General features: G+C 41.7%; 1 protein-coding gene across 5 annotated transcripts; it reads left to right on the plus strand.

Annotated features, from left to right (window-relative positions):
- Positions 1-264: 264 nt before the first annotated feature.
- On the plus strand, positions 265-12,888 carry LOC120765183 (A-kinase anchor protein 17B). Of its 5 annotated transcripts, XM_058424054.1 has the most exons (6): positions 295-317; positions 5,408-5,773; positions 7,823-8,059; positions 8,898-9,901; positions 10,237-10,401; positions 10,938-12,888. In XM_058424054.1, exons 3-5 carry the CDS (start codon positions 7,970-7,972, stop codon positions 10,289-10,291), a joined length of 1,149 nt encoding a protein of 382 aa, XP_058280037.1. In that variant the 5' UTR covers positions 295-317; positions 5,408-5,773; positions 7,823-7,969; the 3' UTR covers positions 10,292-10,401; positions 10,938-12,888. The 5 variants fall into 5 exon arrangements, 4 of the variants coding, with proteins under 4 accessions (XP_039945672.1, XP_058280037.1, XP_039945674.1 ...); XR_005704388.1 differs by lacking the exon at positions 5,408-5,773 and having other exon boundaries at positions 265-317; positions 8,898-9,024; XM_040089738.2 differs by lacking the exon at positions 5,408-5,773 and having other exon boundaries at positions 268-317; positions 8,898-10,401.
- The last annotated feature ends 2,021 nt before the right edge of the window (positions 12,889-14,909 follow it).

Here is a 14,909-nt window from a genome sequence, read left to right on the forward strand (position 1 = left end):
ATGCCCACAGGCCAAAGATGCCGGTAGCAGGTGGCTGAAGCCAAGGCCGACATTGCAGGCCACAGGCGAAGGGCCGGGCAGGAAGAACAGCCACGGCTTCTCTCAGGCACCTCCTGCAACTCGCTTCGCGAATCTCCTCCAGAACTCCCCCCAAATCCCCACAGGCCGCACAGGGGTATGGGCAGGCGGGCGCGCTTCGGAGGAGGGCGAGGCTGGCGGAGCCGCGCCCCAGGGGCGGGTCCATGGCGCTGCCGCTCCCGCCGCGCTCCGCCCCGGGGTGGCGGCCGAAGGGCCCGAGGTAGCGCGGCGAGCGGAGGGTAAGAGCGGCCGGCCCTGGGGAGCGGATGTGGGGCGCTGCCGGCGGAGGGCGCTCCGGGCCGGGGTGAGACGAGCCGGGCCGCGGTGCTCGCTCCGCCAGGGAAAGTTGCCGCGGCTGCTGGGGCGGTTCCCGGTGGCTCCGCTGGCTCTGCCCGGAGCCCGCAGGCCTGCCGGGACAGGGGCGTCGATCCTCCGTCTGCTCCGGCTCCGGGGCGGGCTGGGCCGGAGGAGCCCGGCCCGTGTGGAGGGCGCGGCTCGCCTGGGCCCGGGGGTTGCCCGGCCGCGGTGCTGCGGCGCTCGGGCAGCCCGAGCTGGGTCCGCGCCTGGCCGGGGCTCGCAGCCGGGGCGGGGGAGCGGGGCCCCCCGGGAGCCGCCGAGGGCTGGGCCCTGCCCGCCGGGCTGTCCTCGGCCGGCGCTGCCGGCACACGGGTTGGGGCGCTGCCGGAGCTCGGGGACCGCGGCCTTCAGTGGCTCTGTCCATTGGGCTGCGGCTGGCGGTTTGTTTTATCCTCACCTCAGACAGCGTTGAGCATCGCGGTGCTGGGAGTGTTCGCTTCAAAACGCTCCTTTATTGCAATATTCGTGAGAGCAGCGGCATTTCTGATCACCGCTCCTTTTCAGTTCATTTTGCATAGACCAGACTGGATAAACTAATTTGTTAAAAATCAGTTTAAAGCTCTTCTTTAAACTTCTCCAAGTGACTTTCTGGTAAGTGCTTGTTATAGAATCACTCGCGTTGGAAAAACCTTGTGAGATCACAGGGTCTAACCAGGAACATTTACTGCTAAATGGTGTCTCCAAGTGCCATATCCACAAACCATTTGAAGACTTCCAGGGATGATGATTCCAGCCTCTTCCAATGCCTTATCACCCTTTCAGTGGAAAAGTTTTTCCTAATATGCAATCTAAATGTCCTTTGATGTAATTTGAGGCTATTTCCTCTCACATTACTTGAGAGAGGTGACTGACCCTCACCTGGATCCTTTCAGGCGATTGTAGAGAGCCACAAGATTCCCCCCAAGCCTCTTTTTTTCCAGGCTAAACAACCTCAGCTTTTTTTCCCCTGCATGATAAACTCTGCTGATGTAGATCAATACATAGAGTTGCCACATTGCATTAGCTTGTAGTGCTCCTGCATACCCACCCCTGCATAATTAAAATATTTCCTCTGCCTCAAGCTTGCCTTCAGCTCTGCTTGTGGGACTGTTCAGAGGCTACACTTGTCGGTTGGAGCAGGGAAGCAAAATGTCTGAGAAGTAACCTAGCCAATTTTTTTTTTTTTTTCTCTGTAAGATAACCCTCTTTCCTGGCCTGGTTGATGGTATGGTCTCTGAAACTGTTGAGATGGCCCAGGGCCTGGCATAAGTGACCAGCTGGGAAACTGGGGGTGGTAAGAGCTGTTTGAGCTAGCAGTACAGTGAGCAAATGTGAGGGGTGCCTTTGGAACAATTATTCCCACTATTTGCTCATATGGACTATGTGAGTCAGGTTAGATATAGCCAGGTTGTTAATTTTTCTCCCTAAAGCATTAGTTTGTTTTAAAGTATGAACTCAAGTGACACAATTTAGGGTGTTGTAAGATAAGGACAGTTCAGCCTGAGTTATTGTAGTAAATCCTAGTGCAAGGGCACCTATGATCCAAATGTTTTTACCATGACAGAATGACCAAAAGAAAATAATATTTTGATAAGGGGGATGAACATCAAATTCGTTGTGTTTTGTCAGCTGCAAAGGTTAGAGTTAAGATAGTGGCTTATTAATATGTCAGGGTTGATTCCAAAAGGCCATGCTGCTGAGCAGCAATTTATTGGATCAGCCAGTAAATAATTTTTGGCTTTGTACACAGTTACGTAGTGAGAAATAAATTTTTGATGCCTGAAAACTCCTGGCTATGAACACGAGTTGGGAAGAGCAAGGGTAATGGCATGCACTAGCAAACCACTATAGCTTACTCAGCTCTATGAAGAGAGTTTAGGGGTTTTAAATGATTTATTGCAGTTGTAGGAAGATGGTTGCAGCTGTGATGGTGTAAGGATATAAGAAGATTTGCAAGGGCAGGATCAGTTGTTTTAATACTTGCAAAACAGAACAAGATTCTGTGTACACCAGGTGGTCTGCAGGCTTGACATATCTTTACAAGTTGTAACAACAGTGTCCTGGAGGTTTTAATCTGCTGCACCACACATGTTAGTGGGGTGGTGTAGTGGTTTCATGTTCACTAAATTCTGGTCTTAGTACTTACTTTTTTGTGGGAGAGAGACTAGGAGGAAAAAACAAAGCAGGCTCAACCTTAAAATTAACAAATAGTTTATTAACATACACTAAAAGAATAGGAGAAAAAGTTGGAAAAAAACTAAAACAGAATGAAACTTCAAAAACACTCTTCCCCCCCTCGTACAAACTGTTCACTATCTTACAAAACAACATAAAGAGACAAAACCTGTAATTTTCAGTCAGTTTCACTATCTGACAATAGTCTTTCATCAATTCTTTAGTGGAAGAGTCTCTCTCAGAGTCATGGATGCCACTGACAACTTAGAACAGTTCTCTTGAGAGTTTTAAACAGTCACAAAAACAACCGCCCAGGGAAACCTGCCTTTGAGACCCTCCCAGGAGCAGTTTCCCAAGCCGCTTATGGGTCATGGGTCTTAGACTTTTGCATACTGGGGTGTCAGCTTTTAAAGATAAATAACTCTAAAGCAAAGGATTCTTCACCTCAAGGTACAGAGATATCTTCTCACTTCTTCCCTGGCACAGAGAGTTTCTCATCTCTATCTCTGTTCAGGCATCTTATAGGATTAGTATTACTTAGTCTATCACAAACACCTTTGCTCAAATCCACACACAAATCAAAACAATCATCTCCCCAAATGCATATCTTTCCCATGATTTAAAGGAATTATCTAAATATAGAGTTCATTTCCATGGCTCAAGTAAGAAGGGAACAACCAACTCTTCAACCCTCTGTCCCAACAGTCTCTTCACTCTCGCTCTACTGACTTCATGCTGTTTTTTCTTTATGTTCACTCTGTCCTTTCTTACTCTCTCAGAAAAGGGCTAAGCTCTGGAAGTTTCATGTTGCTAAGAAAGAGTTGAATCTGCTTGGAGTCTTTGTCTGTCTCTGTGGCTGTGGTGTTAGATGTCCAAGGCCGCGCTGGTGAGCGAGGAAGAACTCACACAGAAACATCAGAGATCGGAGCACCCGGGCAGTCCGGAATCACAAAAACCCCAGGCAGGATCATAAATGCCTTCTCAGCCTGCTCCTCGGTGTAAATCGGGGTGGCCTTGGCCCAAATGGTGCCCATAGCTCTTATCAGGGGCCCAGCAGAGATCTCTCCCTGCTCCAGGGAAGTTTAGAGAAAGCAGTTGTAAAACAGCAACCTCTCCTCTCCTTTCCTCCCCCTCCGCCGGGAGCCGATGGAATGCGGCCAGGCGTCAGGCCAGCTGCCCCCAAAAAAGCGGGGAGCAGGAGGCCCAGCTCAATGCTACCTGTCTGTCTTGGGCCAAAGGAAGAAGGAAAAAAGACCCACCTACAGGAAATTCACGGGGTTTTATATGGTACTTTCCAAAGTCATAGCTAACAATTTTCAGTGGTTAGAACAGATGCCATTATTCCAACTAACCCTCTGATAGGTCCCTGTCTTTTCTAAAGCAATTCCCAGGTCCTAACCTGGAGAATTATTCTACATTCTTCTATAACGAAAAAACCCAATCTATACTAACCCATGACAGGTGGCAGAAGGTTAGTTGGCACTAACTTGATGTAAAGCTTTGGGAAGCTCTTTATCTTAATGCACAGTGGGCAGAAAGGACTCTAGAGATTGCTCACTGATTCATCTTTGTGTATCTGCTTTGCTTATATGAGACACTGAAGGTGTGTCTGTGTATATACACCACTCTGTGTGGAGATTAATCCTGAGAGATTCAGCCTTGCCTAGCAAAGTTACTGTTAATTCTGTGTGAATTTGGCAGCAGTTCCCTAAGAGGAGCGATTCAGTGCTGCAGTCTTGCTGTAGCTGCTGCTTCCAGAGATTCCTGCTTATTTTATGTTAATGTCAATTGCACTTGCTTTTTCTCCAGTACGTATGTGGGTTTTTTTCATAGTTGTTCTCAGTAAAGTGCAGTCACGCTCTTTTATCAAAGTTTCTGTGCTTCTCTTCCCTTGTACATTCCCATGTTGAACGCAAACAGGCATTTTTCAAATAACAGTATAGTTTATAACCTACAAGAATTATCTTACAAACTTTTTTTTTCATGTTTCTTCAGCAGAAGCTTTTATGTGTCACTCTTGCAGCTCTCTTTGTACATTTGATTTAGTCTGTATTTATGTTAAAATGGTGTCTATAAAATAAAGAAAAATATAGCATAGGGACAGCATTGAAAAACAGTAAGCTTAAATTGTAACTGAATGCTGAGACTTTGTGGAATAAACTGGCACAAATGGTGGTTTGCCAACTTCTGTTTCTTTTTCCTTGAATTTAGGCCTGAAAAGTCCTTGATAACCAGTGGAAGCCTTTCTGTAAACTTTTTGGACAAATAAGCATGCAAGGGGCAAAAAACCCTTGTGTGATTATCCTGTTTGTACTAGATATAGGTGTACTGATATATGGAGTTCAGTTATCTGAACATAACTCCTTTAATCAAAATCCAGCGTTATACTGCTTTGATTTCCTGAAAAGTTTCTCTGGGTAAATTAAAGACTGTCAATATTTTCAGTCTAGTTGTCACTGAAACTGGGAGATGATCTCAGGAACTGATGAGACTCTGAAAGATACGTAGTTTGTTATTGTTAAATATGAAGTAGGTGTAGTGGCTCCCAGTGATTCTTGGCTAGAAAATGGTACCTATTCTATTCTCTGTACCTTTTTGTTTAGTACGTTGGGAGATGAGTCCTCTGAAGTGTTATGCTTAGTGTTGCATTATAAAAGAAAACATGCAAATTATGAGCCTCATTTTGGTTTACCTCCGTAAGCACTTATTAGGGAGTACCCTGCTTCATTTTTTTTTTCTCCTAGCTGGTAATTTCTAAGCTGCGACCCTGTAATACCTCTGTGTTGGAAATAATATTTCCTATTACTTTTTTTTTCAGTATAGATGCAACTTCCTGTGGTGTTTTCTTTTAATGTGCTCAATTTGGGCATTTGAAGCTCATGAAACGCAGCACACATCAACAGAATCCATCAATTTTTAAGCAAACAAACAAGCATTGGATCCAAAAGATGTTGCACTAAGAATCAGTGAACTCTAGTTTTTGCAGAACTGCATGGCTCCTCTAACTAGGAATGCTGCACTGAACATGCTGAACTTTGAGTCCCCAGAAGAGCCTACCAGGAATGGGTTTGGTCAAAGGTGTGATGTCAGATTGTGAGCCCCCCATGTCACAGCAGGAGGAGACTGCTGTGGAGAGGAGTGTTTGACCTTGACTGACAACCCAGTATGAACTTCAGAAGTTCTGGTATGTTGGGGTAGAGAGAGGCATTCTCACGAGGGTAGTAGTATTTTGGTAGTCACCTTGGGGGTCTCTCAGTTGCTCTGCAGGTTGTCTGTGTTTGTATAAATACACAGCAAACTGGGCTGCGAAGTCTGATTCTTCTTCTTCTGTGAGAGTTGGCTTTTGATACAACCAGACATTTTTAGTGTAGGAGCCATAAGACAGAAGCCTGGAAAGACTAAAGCTGCAAGAACAGGAGCAAATTCAAGAAAGGGGGAAGAGAAGAGAGGGGGTTGAAAGGCGAAGGTGTATTTTTAGAGAATGTCCCATTTTCTTGAGATTTGTTGTACTTCCTCATACCAAGTAAATACAGGAAGAGTGGCTGTGTAAAAGTCCAGGCTTTGAGGAAATGGGAGTTGGAGAAATTGAAGCAATACTATGTAGTTGTTAATTTATATATTGGAAAGAAAACCATAATGATAATTCTGTATGTAAGGCATCAGATGCAGGGGTCTGGATTATGAGAAAGGTTGACTGGAGATATGCTGAGGTCCCTTTCAGATGGGATTATTCTATGGTTCCGGGAAACTACAGTGAAATCAGAGAGCTAATGCTCTCAAATTGTTCTAAGGATTGATTCCTTAAGGTTCTGCATGTGGGCTTTTTGTATTGCTTTATGCTGCAACATCTTAAATCAATGTCCTTATGCTCTGAAATAAAATTAATGTGATGTACATTTCTCAGTGCCTCCCAGTTGACTGTAAAGTCCAAAACTATGAAATGAATACTTTTCTGTATTTACCCATTTTTGCGTGTTATTTTTTATTGTTGATATCTCTAGTGCAATGTTCTTAAATTTGCATATAATAGTAGTATATTGAAGTTTTAATTCTTTAGATAATGTGTTTGGATGGCATCCTAAACTGTCACTAGTAATCAATCATGTTATGCACCTTCTTGAAAAAAACCAGACACTTAGAATGCAGATGATAGTGAATCTAATACTAGGTCTCTAAAGGCGTTGCTATGCTTCTGTTGCTATTTCTTTCTTATTCAAATACTTCTTTAAAAAATAGTTTTAAACACTCATTGGTGTGAACACTGTTCCTTGAATTTCCTGGAGGTTTTTGTGATGTGTCATGTTGATTATTTGGTAGAGCTACTTCCTACAAGAGTAAAGTTTCCAAAAAGTGGTGATAGCCTGTTGTGGTTTAACCCCAGCTGGTAATTAAGTCCTACAACAGCTGCTCACTCCCTCCCCCTCTCCCGGGTGGGATGGGCAGAGAATCACAAAGGAAAAAGTGATAAAACTCGAGGGTTGAGATCAAGACAGTTACATAGGTAAAGCAAAGGCCATGTACACAAGGAAAGCAAAACAAGGAATTTACTCCCCACTTCCCCAGGACAGCAGGGCTCCCCTCCACATAGCAGTGACTTGGGAAGACAAGCACCATCACTCCAAATGCATCCCCCCCCGCTCCCCCTTTCCTCCTTCTCCTCTAGCTTTATTGCTGAGCATGAGGCCATATGGTCTGGGATATTCTTTGGGTTAGCTGGGATCAGCTGTCGTGGCTGTGTCTCCTCCCATTTCCTTGTTCACCCCCAGCCTCCTCACTGGTGTGTGAGGAGTAGAAAAGGCCCTGGCTCTGGGTAAGCCTTGCTCAGTGATAACCCCTGAATTACTCATGTAAATACCTCTTAAATGAGACCTTCATGCTAATCTGTCAGGGAGATTTGTTAAATTAAGAATTAGATTCAAATGATTAGTCTCTAGTTGTGTTCTTGGGGACAGTCAATCATGTGATGCTGTTGTCTTGGCAGTACTTATAAAAAATCCCAAGAATACAAACTATTTGAAGAGATAACTTTCTAACCATGGGGATCAGTTGAGTGTGTGTAATTTATAATTTTTTCAAAATGTTATTTAAGCAAATGATATTCCTTGTTAGCCACATGTGATTCTTGATGACTGTTTTATTATTATTAGCACTTCAGAGACTTACATCCAATTCCCCAGATCGCAAAATGTAAAACAAGTGTCATCTAAATTGTCCCATATTGATAATTACCTAGAAAAAGACGTGGTGATGAAAAGAAGTTCAAGAGAGAAAAAGGAAAGCTAAGCGCGAGAGGAGAGAAGAGAGGCAGATAGATGGAGATGAGGAACATCCCCCAAAGCAGCAGAAGGTACCGGCTGAAGAACAGCAGTGGCCAGAGAATATGCCTGAATGGGAAGAAAGGAAATCCCTGCTAGCTCAGAGAAGAGTGGAGTCTGTCAGACTGCTTACAGTGCTGTTAAATCGTGTGAAAGTAAGACTATTTTAAAACATATTTTAAATTTTTAAGGATATTTATTTGAGCTTGAATAATTCACTAGACATGTGATATCTTGATGCTATTCAGAAGACTGCTTTGGGGCTGACTGAACACTGAGAAGGCCTGAGGCCCATGTCTTGTGACAGTCTGCTCCCAGTCTTGCCCTGAGAGCAAACATAGTGCATTTTCACCCAGAAATTTTGCCTTTGGTGCTTTTTCAAGACTTTGTCTTTACTGAGTAAAAAAATAGGGATGGAAGGCTGTATTAGCTCTTATTAGACTCGATCCAGTGTTGCAAGCAAGTAATTTTGGAGTTGGGACATAAGTGATGCTCTGCTTGTTTTGGTCTGAGGTCTACAAGTGATTGAATTAAACTGGCACAGATTATACTAGCTGTATTTCTAATTGCCTCTTCTTTTTTCTTGGCCAGTACTCATTACCAGGCTTATTTCAGTTTGATTCAGATAACGTCTTGAGAAATTCAATAAAGAAGTGATAAAAAATTTGAGTGTTTTGCGCACAGATTAATGTTTGCAGGTTTAGTTTAGTGCTTTGGGTAAAAAAGGTTTCAAATGAAAACAGGTGTTTTAATTTCTAATATGGCCTTGTCTCCTCTATTTGCAGAGAAAAATTTCCTTGCAGCTTTTAATAAGTGTATTTTTCCCAATTCTTAATGTAAAAGATTTCAAAAGGACTGTAATTTACTATGAGCTGAAGTTAGAGGCTACCCTTGCCATTCTGCATGAATTTTAGGGCCCCATTACAATATCTGACATTGGCCTTCTTAATTATGAATGTAGTGTGTTAAATAAATTTCTGTTTTCTTTCGCAGTTGGCAAGTCAAAAAGTGGATCCTTCTCTGGATGTAAAGAAGGATGATTCATTTTCTGAAACAGCATTTAAAGACACACAGCAAGAGCTGATTAACTCCCTTTATTGTACGCACAAAGAGCTGAAATGTAAGGAGTTTAAGTGCCCGTTAACCCAAAAAGGTAGTGGTTTATGTTGTGAGGAAGGAGATGTGAGTAACTTCCATGCACCTACTTGTCACATAGTCAGGACAATTTTAAATGATCCCTCTCCAGCCCCGAGCGCTGATGGACTGCCCGGCAGAGATGTGTGTGACTCCTCTGCCAGAGGCTGTGGGCCTTTGCTGATCACGGTTACCCAGGACGGCAGGGTTATCAAACCTCTCCGTGGAAGGCACCACCCACCACTGGATGTGGTTCACACACAGACAGTGTCTGAGGAAGATGATTGCAAAAAGCAGAAGGTTTATGAGACTGATGAATTCATCCATTATTTACTAAACTACTACCAGACACCACACTACGCACGTGTTTGCTTAGAGCCAAAAACCACAGCAAACAAGTCCCGGTGGAAGCGAGTAGTGTCTGATGATGGTAGTGGGTTTGACATCAGCTTGAGTAACGAACACGGTCAGCAGTTCAGAGAAGTGAGTCCTGTACAAAACTTCCACAAGAGAAATTGTAGTGGTGATAGTAATTATAGGCTGGTGATCACTCTTGGGGAAATTGAGACAAAAGACAAAGTTTTAGAAAGCAAGGTCCTTGGGGGCAAACTTGCAAAAAAGCTGCAAGTGCAGAGGAATGACTCTGTTGATAACTTAACACATGCTGGACTGAATCATTCTTTGGAGTGCACTACTGTTACTCATAATAAGGAATTCAAAAAAGAAGATGGTAGAGATGAAGGCACTGTACCATATGGAACATGTAGACCTGCTTGCAGATTAAAGGATTTGTTGGAAGAAATCAGTGATTCTGAGTACTTTAGAGAGGCATGTGTCGGCTCAGTGAAGAGAGCAGAAGGAAGGTATGAAGAAATTTACAGCAGTTGTAATAAAGGGTGCTTGTCTGCAAAAGCCAGGGAAAGAAAATTACTGGCTTATCATAAAAATGTAGCTGTGGAAGGTCAAGAGAAGGAAATCAGCCAGTGTAACTCCTGTTTTAATTCCGTCCATGAGGGCTTGGCAAGGCAGTGTGAACCTAAACTTAAAAAGTCATACAAGAGGTCTAGTAGTAAATTAAGATATGAAGAAAAGAAAAGTGAGAGACAATCCAGGGAAAAGGAGAAAAATGCTCATAAAATGAAGAAAAAGCAAAAAAAGCTTTCTTCTAATCTTTTATCTGATGAATGTGGCTTTTCAGAGATGGACAGTTGCATGCAGCTGGAGTCGCTCAGAAAGATACAGAGAAAATGTAAGAAAATGTTACACAAAAAAGTGAAATTCAAGACACATCACACCTCTATGGCAGCATCTGATGTTACTCCTTATGATGGCTTGCCCCTTCAGGACACCTTCCAGAGGAGAGGTGAGAGAGAGGGACACCACAGCTGAGGGGACTAAATTTGACAGGTCTCTGGCAGGTGAGGTTGCCACAGTTCTTACAATGATCAATGGTTTTTCGTTTTAAAAGGTATAAGCATGGCATAAAAATACCCCTATGCAACTTCTCTGCAATTAAGGGTTTGTTCAGTATAACTCTGAAACACACAGCTTCAGCTCAAGTGTAATATTTGTCTACTTAATGGGGTAGCACAGTATCTGTCCTGGCCATTAGCAGATGGGTGGTTATTCTGTTAACAACATGCTTTAGACAACTAAAACATATTGATAGACAATTTAATGTGTGGCACAGCTATGTGGGAAATACTGTCTCAGGTGAGTCAATTTTTACATAGCTGCAGTACATCTTATGTTCATACAGGATTGCTACTGGCTGTTCTTACAGCTTTTTTTACAAGTTACTGTGCTTCCAGTTGGTTGGTGGGTACCCTTACAGCCACTTCCCTTTCCCTCCCTGTCCACCTGACAAACTCATTCCAAGAAACTTTTTCTTACCTCCAGGAGATGAGAGGAAATTAATGTTGAGAAGAGAGATGGATGCAGATGTCAGAGGATGCCCTCTATTTCCTCTTGAGATAATTCAGACAAACCCCTTCTCAGATACTTTCTGTGGAGGAGAGCCCAGAAGAGGATGCTGAATAGCTACTGTATTATAGCTCTGAAGTTTTTATAAAGAAGTGGGAGAAGAAAGTCCTTTGATCATTAAAAGGTATATGAACTACTGGTTTGGTTTTTGATATTTTTTTTTGCTTAGGTAATTCCTTTGGTTAGAATATCTAACTGGTGTTGTGAGCCACAAAAGCAGAATCTGTATTTGCCTTTTGGATAACAGGACCAAAACTTTCCCCAGAGCCAGAACAAACTTTCATGGACTAGTGGCTAAAGAACTTGAAAGGACACAGACTGAGATCTTGGAGCATTACACTCGATTGAATGCAGGAAATCATGTAAATTGCAGTATTTACTAATAACGAGTAATTGGAAAAAAACCTAATTGTCAATCCTAGAGCAAGTATATGAAGTGCCTCCTCTATCAGATTGTTATAATGATGGAACTGGAAGCTGTGGGGTACATTTGTACTCAATTTTGAGAAATAATAGATTTCCAAATGTGAAAAAAAGGCCCATCTTCTGTAAAACCCACACTAGAAGAATCCTTGTTTTCTATTCACAATTCTAGAAGTGTTTCTGAAAACTTGTTGGCTTTTGGGAGGAAGGATTTCACTGAACTTAGGCTCAATGTAGTGCTTCCAGGAATCTGAATGGTTGTCTAAGCAATGCTCTGAGTGTTGGATAATGAAAGGGCTGTGCATGTCAGCCTGCTGACAGTCCCCCTGTAAATGCAGGTTGATAGTTCACAAGATTTTGAAGGCACATATAGTGAGGTAGCTGATTAGTATGAGTTTGCTTACAAATGCTTTCCAGAGGAATTGTGAAATGTTGTCAGAGTTGTGCTGCATGTAGATAAATATGTGAAAATGCAGTGTAGGAGCTTGAGTTATATCCATATTTATTCATCTGGCTGTATCTAGAAGACAGCCACAATTGCTTTTGGACAAAGTCCCTTAGCAAGATACAAAGTTTGAAGTTCAATGCACTGATTATTGCAGCTTTCATTTTATGCTTTATTTATTACATGTTGGTAGATGAAGTTAATGTGAAAGTGTTGCCTTCGTTACATAAGATCTTACCCATGTTTGTAACTTCTGCTCTAATAAATAGTAATAATAAAGAATAATTGTAATTGCTCGTGGTAGATAGGTTTTCCCCCAGTCTTCAATACTCGTGATTCCTACAGGCTTCTAAGCCAGGTTTTATCAGTCTTTCTGTTCATATATTCAGATGTTGAGTGCCTTTTTAGGATCAATGATAACAAATGGTTGCTACTCAAAGTACTGTTAATCTATTACTTTTATCTAAAAAGATGTTATTTTCTTGACAGAAATATTTTCTGACTATTTTTGAGAATATTCATGCCCCTCTTAAGTCTCCCCTTTGGTATTTTATACAGTTAAAATGAAGAGGGACTATTGTATTTGTTGACCATGTAAAATGTTTTCAGTTGCACTGATGTGACATACCAAGGGTGTTTTATCTCTATGCAATATTTGCAGATTAAAGATAGCAAAATTTCTCCCTCTGTCAATCTGTAGACAGTTTTGTGTCCATGAGTACCCATTTCCCATGGATAGGCCTTTTGGTGACAGGTGAGGAAGTATTTCTTTTTGTTAATCTGGGGCAGAAGGAGCTAAAGATTTCCTTCAGTGCAAATCTCCAGTGTTTTATCAACATGTTGTCACAATAACCAATAACAAATAAATACTCCCATTTCTGTAATTGCTTCATGCTTTCACATGTGTTGACTGAAACTGATAGAGGATTTGCTTTATCAACCAAGTCCTCATTCCATGTAAAATATTGTTAGTTAATAAAATATGCATGCACTTTAAAATGTGAGACATCATTGAAATCTTCATACCGAAAGAGTACTCTGTTCCCTATTTGACATTATTTAGAACCTGATTTCAGGTATTTAAATAATTTTACTTTTCACAAAATCATAGAATGGTTTGGATTGAGACCTTATTGCATCTTGTTCCAACCCCCACGGCAAGGGTTACGGGCATCTTCCGCCTGCTCCAAGCAGTGTCCAACCTGTCTTGAACACTTCCCGGGATGGGGCATCCAGTTTCTTCTGGCAACAGCCTCTGCCCACAGCCTCTCCATGCTGACAGTGAAGAATTTCTCTTTCCTGTCAGGACCTTTAGTATGAGCCCCACCTTTTCATACACTGGACTGCTTAATATAATTTTATTATCCTGAAGGCTAATCTTTAAAGATTCATGTAACAGCTTGCTTTAGAACTTAAAATGCATGGCTTTGTTGATTGGATTTTAGTTGTTGTAAATGTCACATCCCACGTATGAAAGTTACAGAATGTTTTGGCAATTAAAACATTTATTAGATTAAAAGATGCAATAAAAGCAGCATTTGTGTAGTTCAGCAATGGAAGTGTAGAACATTTCTGGCGTAATTTTGCACCTTTCAGTTGGAACCTGACATGCTATTGTGCACAGCTGCTTTTTCAAGAGGTTGGGTGCTTTTTATGGAAACACTGTTTACTCTGACATGTATGAAGTTGGACCCTGAGACTGTGGATCTTGCCATCAAATCTAATTTTCTGTACAGAACTAGTGAAAATACCTCCTCATAGAGGTGGTGTGAAGAAAAGTTGGCTGAACAATGCTTTATTACTGAAAATATGTGACCTGTGGGGTTGTACCTTGTGCTGAATGCTGAAGTCAAAATCCTACAGGCTGGTTTTAAAGCAGAAGTACTCCAGGCCCATTATTAAACCAGTCCATCTGCTTGAAATACAATACAGCAATTATAATATAAAGCCCTTTCTTCTTAATCCAGGGATTCCAGGCAATGCATAGAAATGCCTCACCTTACATAAAAACCCTTATGTAACTTAGAACAGAAGCATTCAATATTGAACTTTCTTTTTTGTTTAACTGAAACAGCAAGAAGACCTAATAAAGGTGATTAAGGGCAGGTGATGTCCAGCTGAAAGAATATCCGAATTTTACAAAGTAGTTAACAGTATGATCTTTCCTGGTTGGAAATAAGATATGACTCAATTGTTTTCATTTATCCTAGAGTAGATCTTTGTGACAGCTGTTGGACATGTCAGATGAGGGAGATTAGTGACATTCTCTGCATTTAATTGGTTATCATGTCCTATCTGGTTAAGGAACAGCCTTGTATGCTGCCTGGTATGGTTCTTTTTGCATAGTCATTGCTGCCACTCACTGTTGAAGGAAGGGTTCAAGTTGTAATGAACAGACTGAATAGGAAGCTAAAACCCATCCATTTTCTTCAGCACTTTGGAAGAAAGTAAAACCCATGCCTGTTGCTTTATAAGCAGGTTTTGTGTCATGCTTCTTCTCCTTTGACAAGAAATTGTTTTCCCTGTAATAGTCTTACCAAAGTGTCATACCTCCTCCTCCCCAAGAAGTGTTAACAATGAGCTCTGTATTGTGTTACTGCCTGTTTTCTGCATAATTTTTGTTACTGTTTTTCTTTGTGATGCATAATGTTCTGATGTACAGATTAATACTTAAAATAGTGTTACTTTCTCGGGAGATGTTACAGAGTAATTTAGGTGGTTGGGTCCACTGAAGGGTACGTTACAGCCTTCCAAAGCTCCAACTTTTGCTCAGTATTAACAATTACTTGCGGTTTTTTTTCTGCCTAACACTGTTTTTGCAATAGAGCATGTTCTCTATTTAATATTCTGTTAAAGTTTTACTAACGAACTGCATTTATAAGCATTCCATTAGAACACACTTTACTCAATCTATGCATTGGATAATGTGACACGTTGTAGAAAGACAATATAAAACTTGAAACACTAGGGGGGTATTAAATATAATATTTGGTTGCAGTAAATAAATACAAACACCACCA

The sequence above is a fragment of the Hirundo rustica genome, chromosome Z (genome assembly GCF_015227805.2).
Source record: "Hirundo rustica isolate bHirRus1 chromosome Z, bHirRus1.pri.v3, whole genome shotgun sequence".
Classification (NCBI taxonomy): Eukaryota; Metazoa; Chordata; class Aves; order Passeriformes; family Hirundinidae; genus Hirundo; species Hirundo rustica.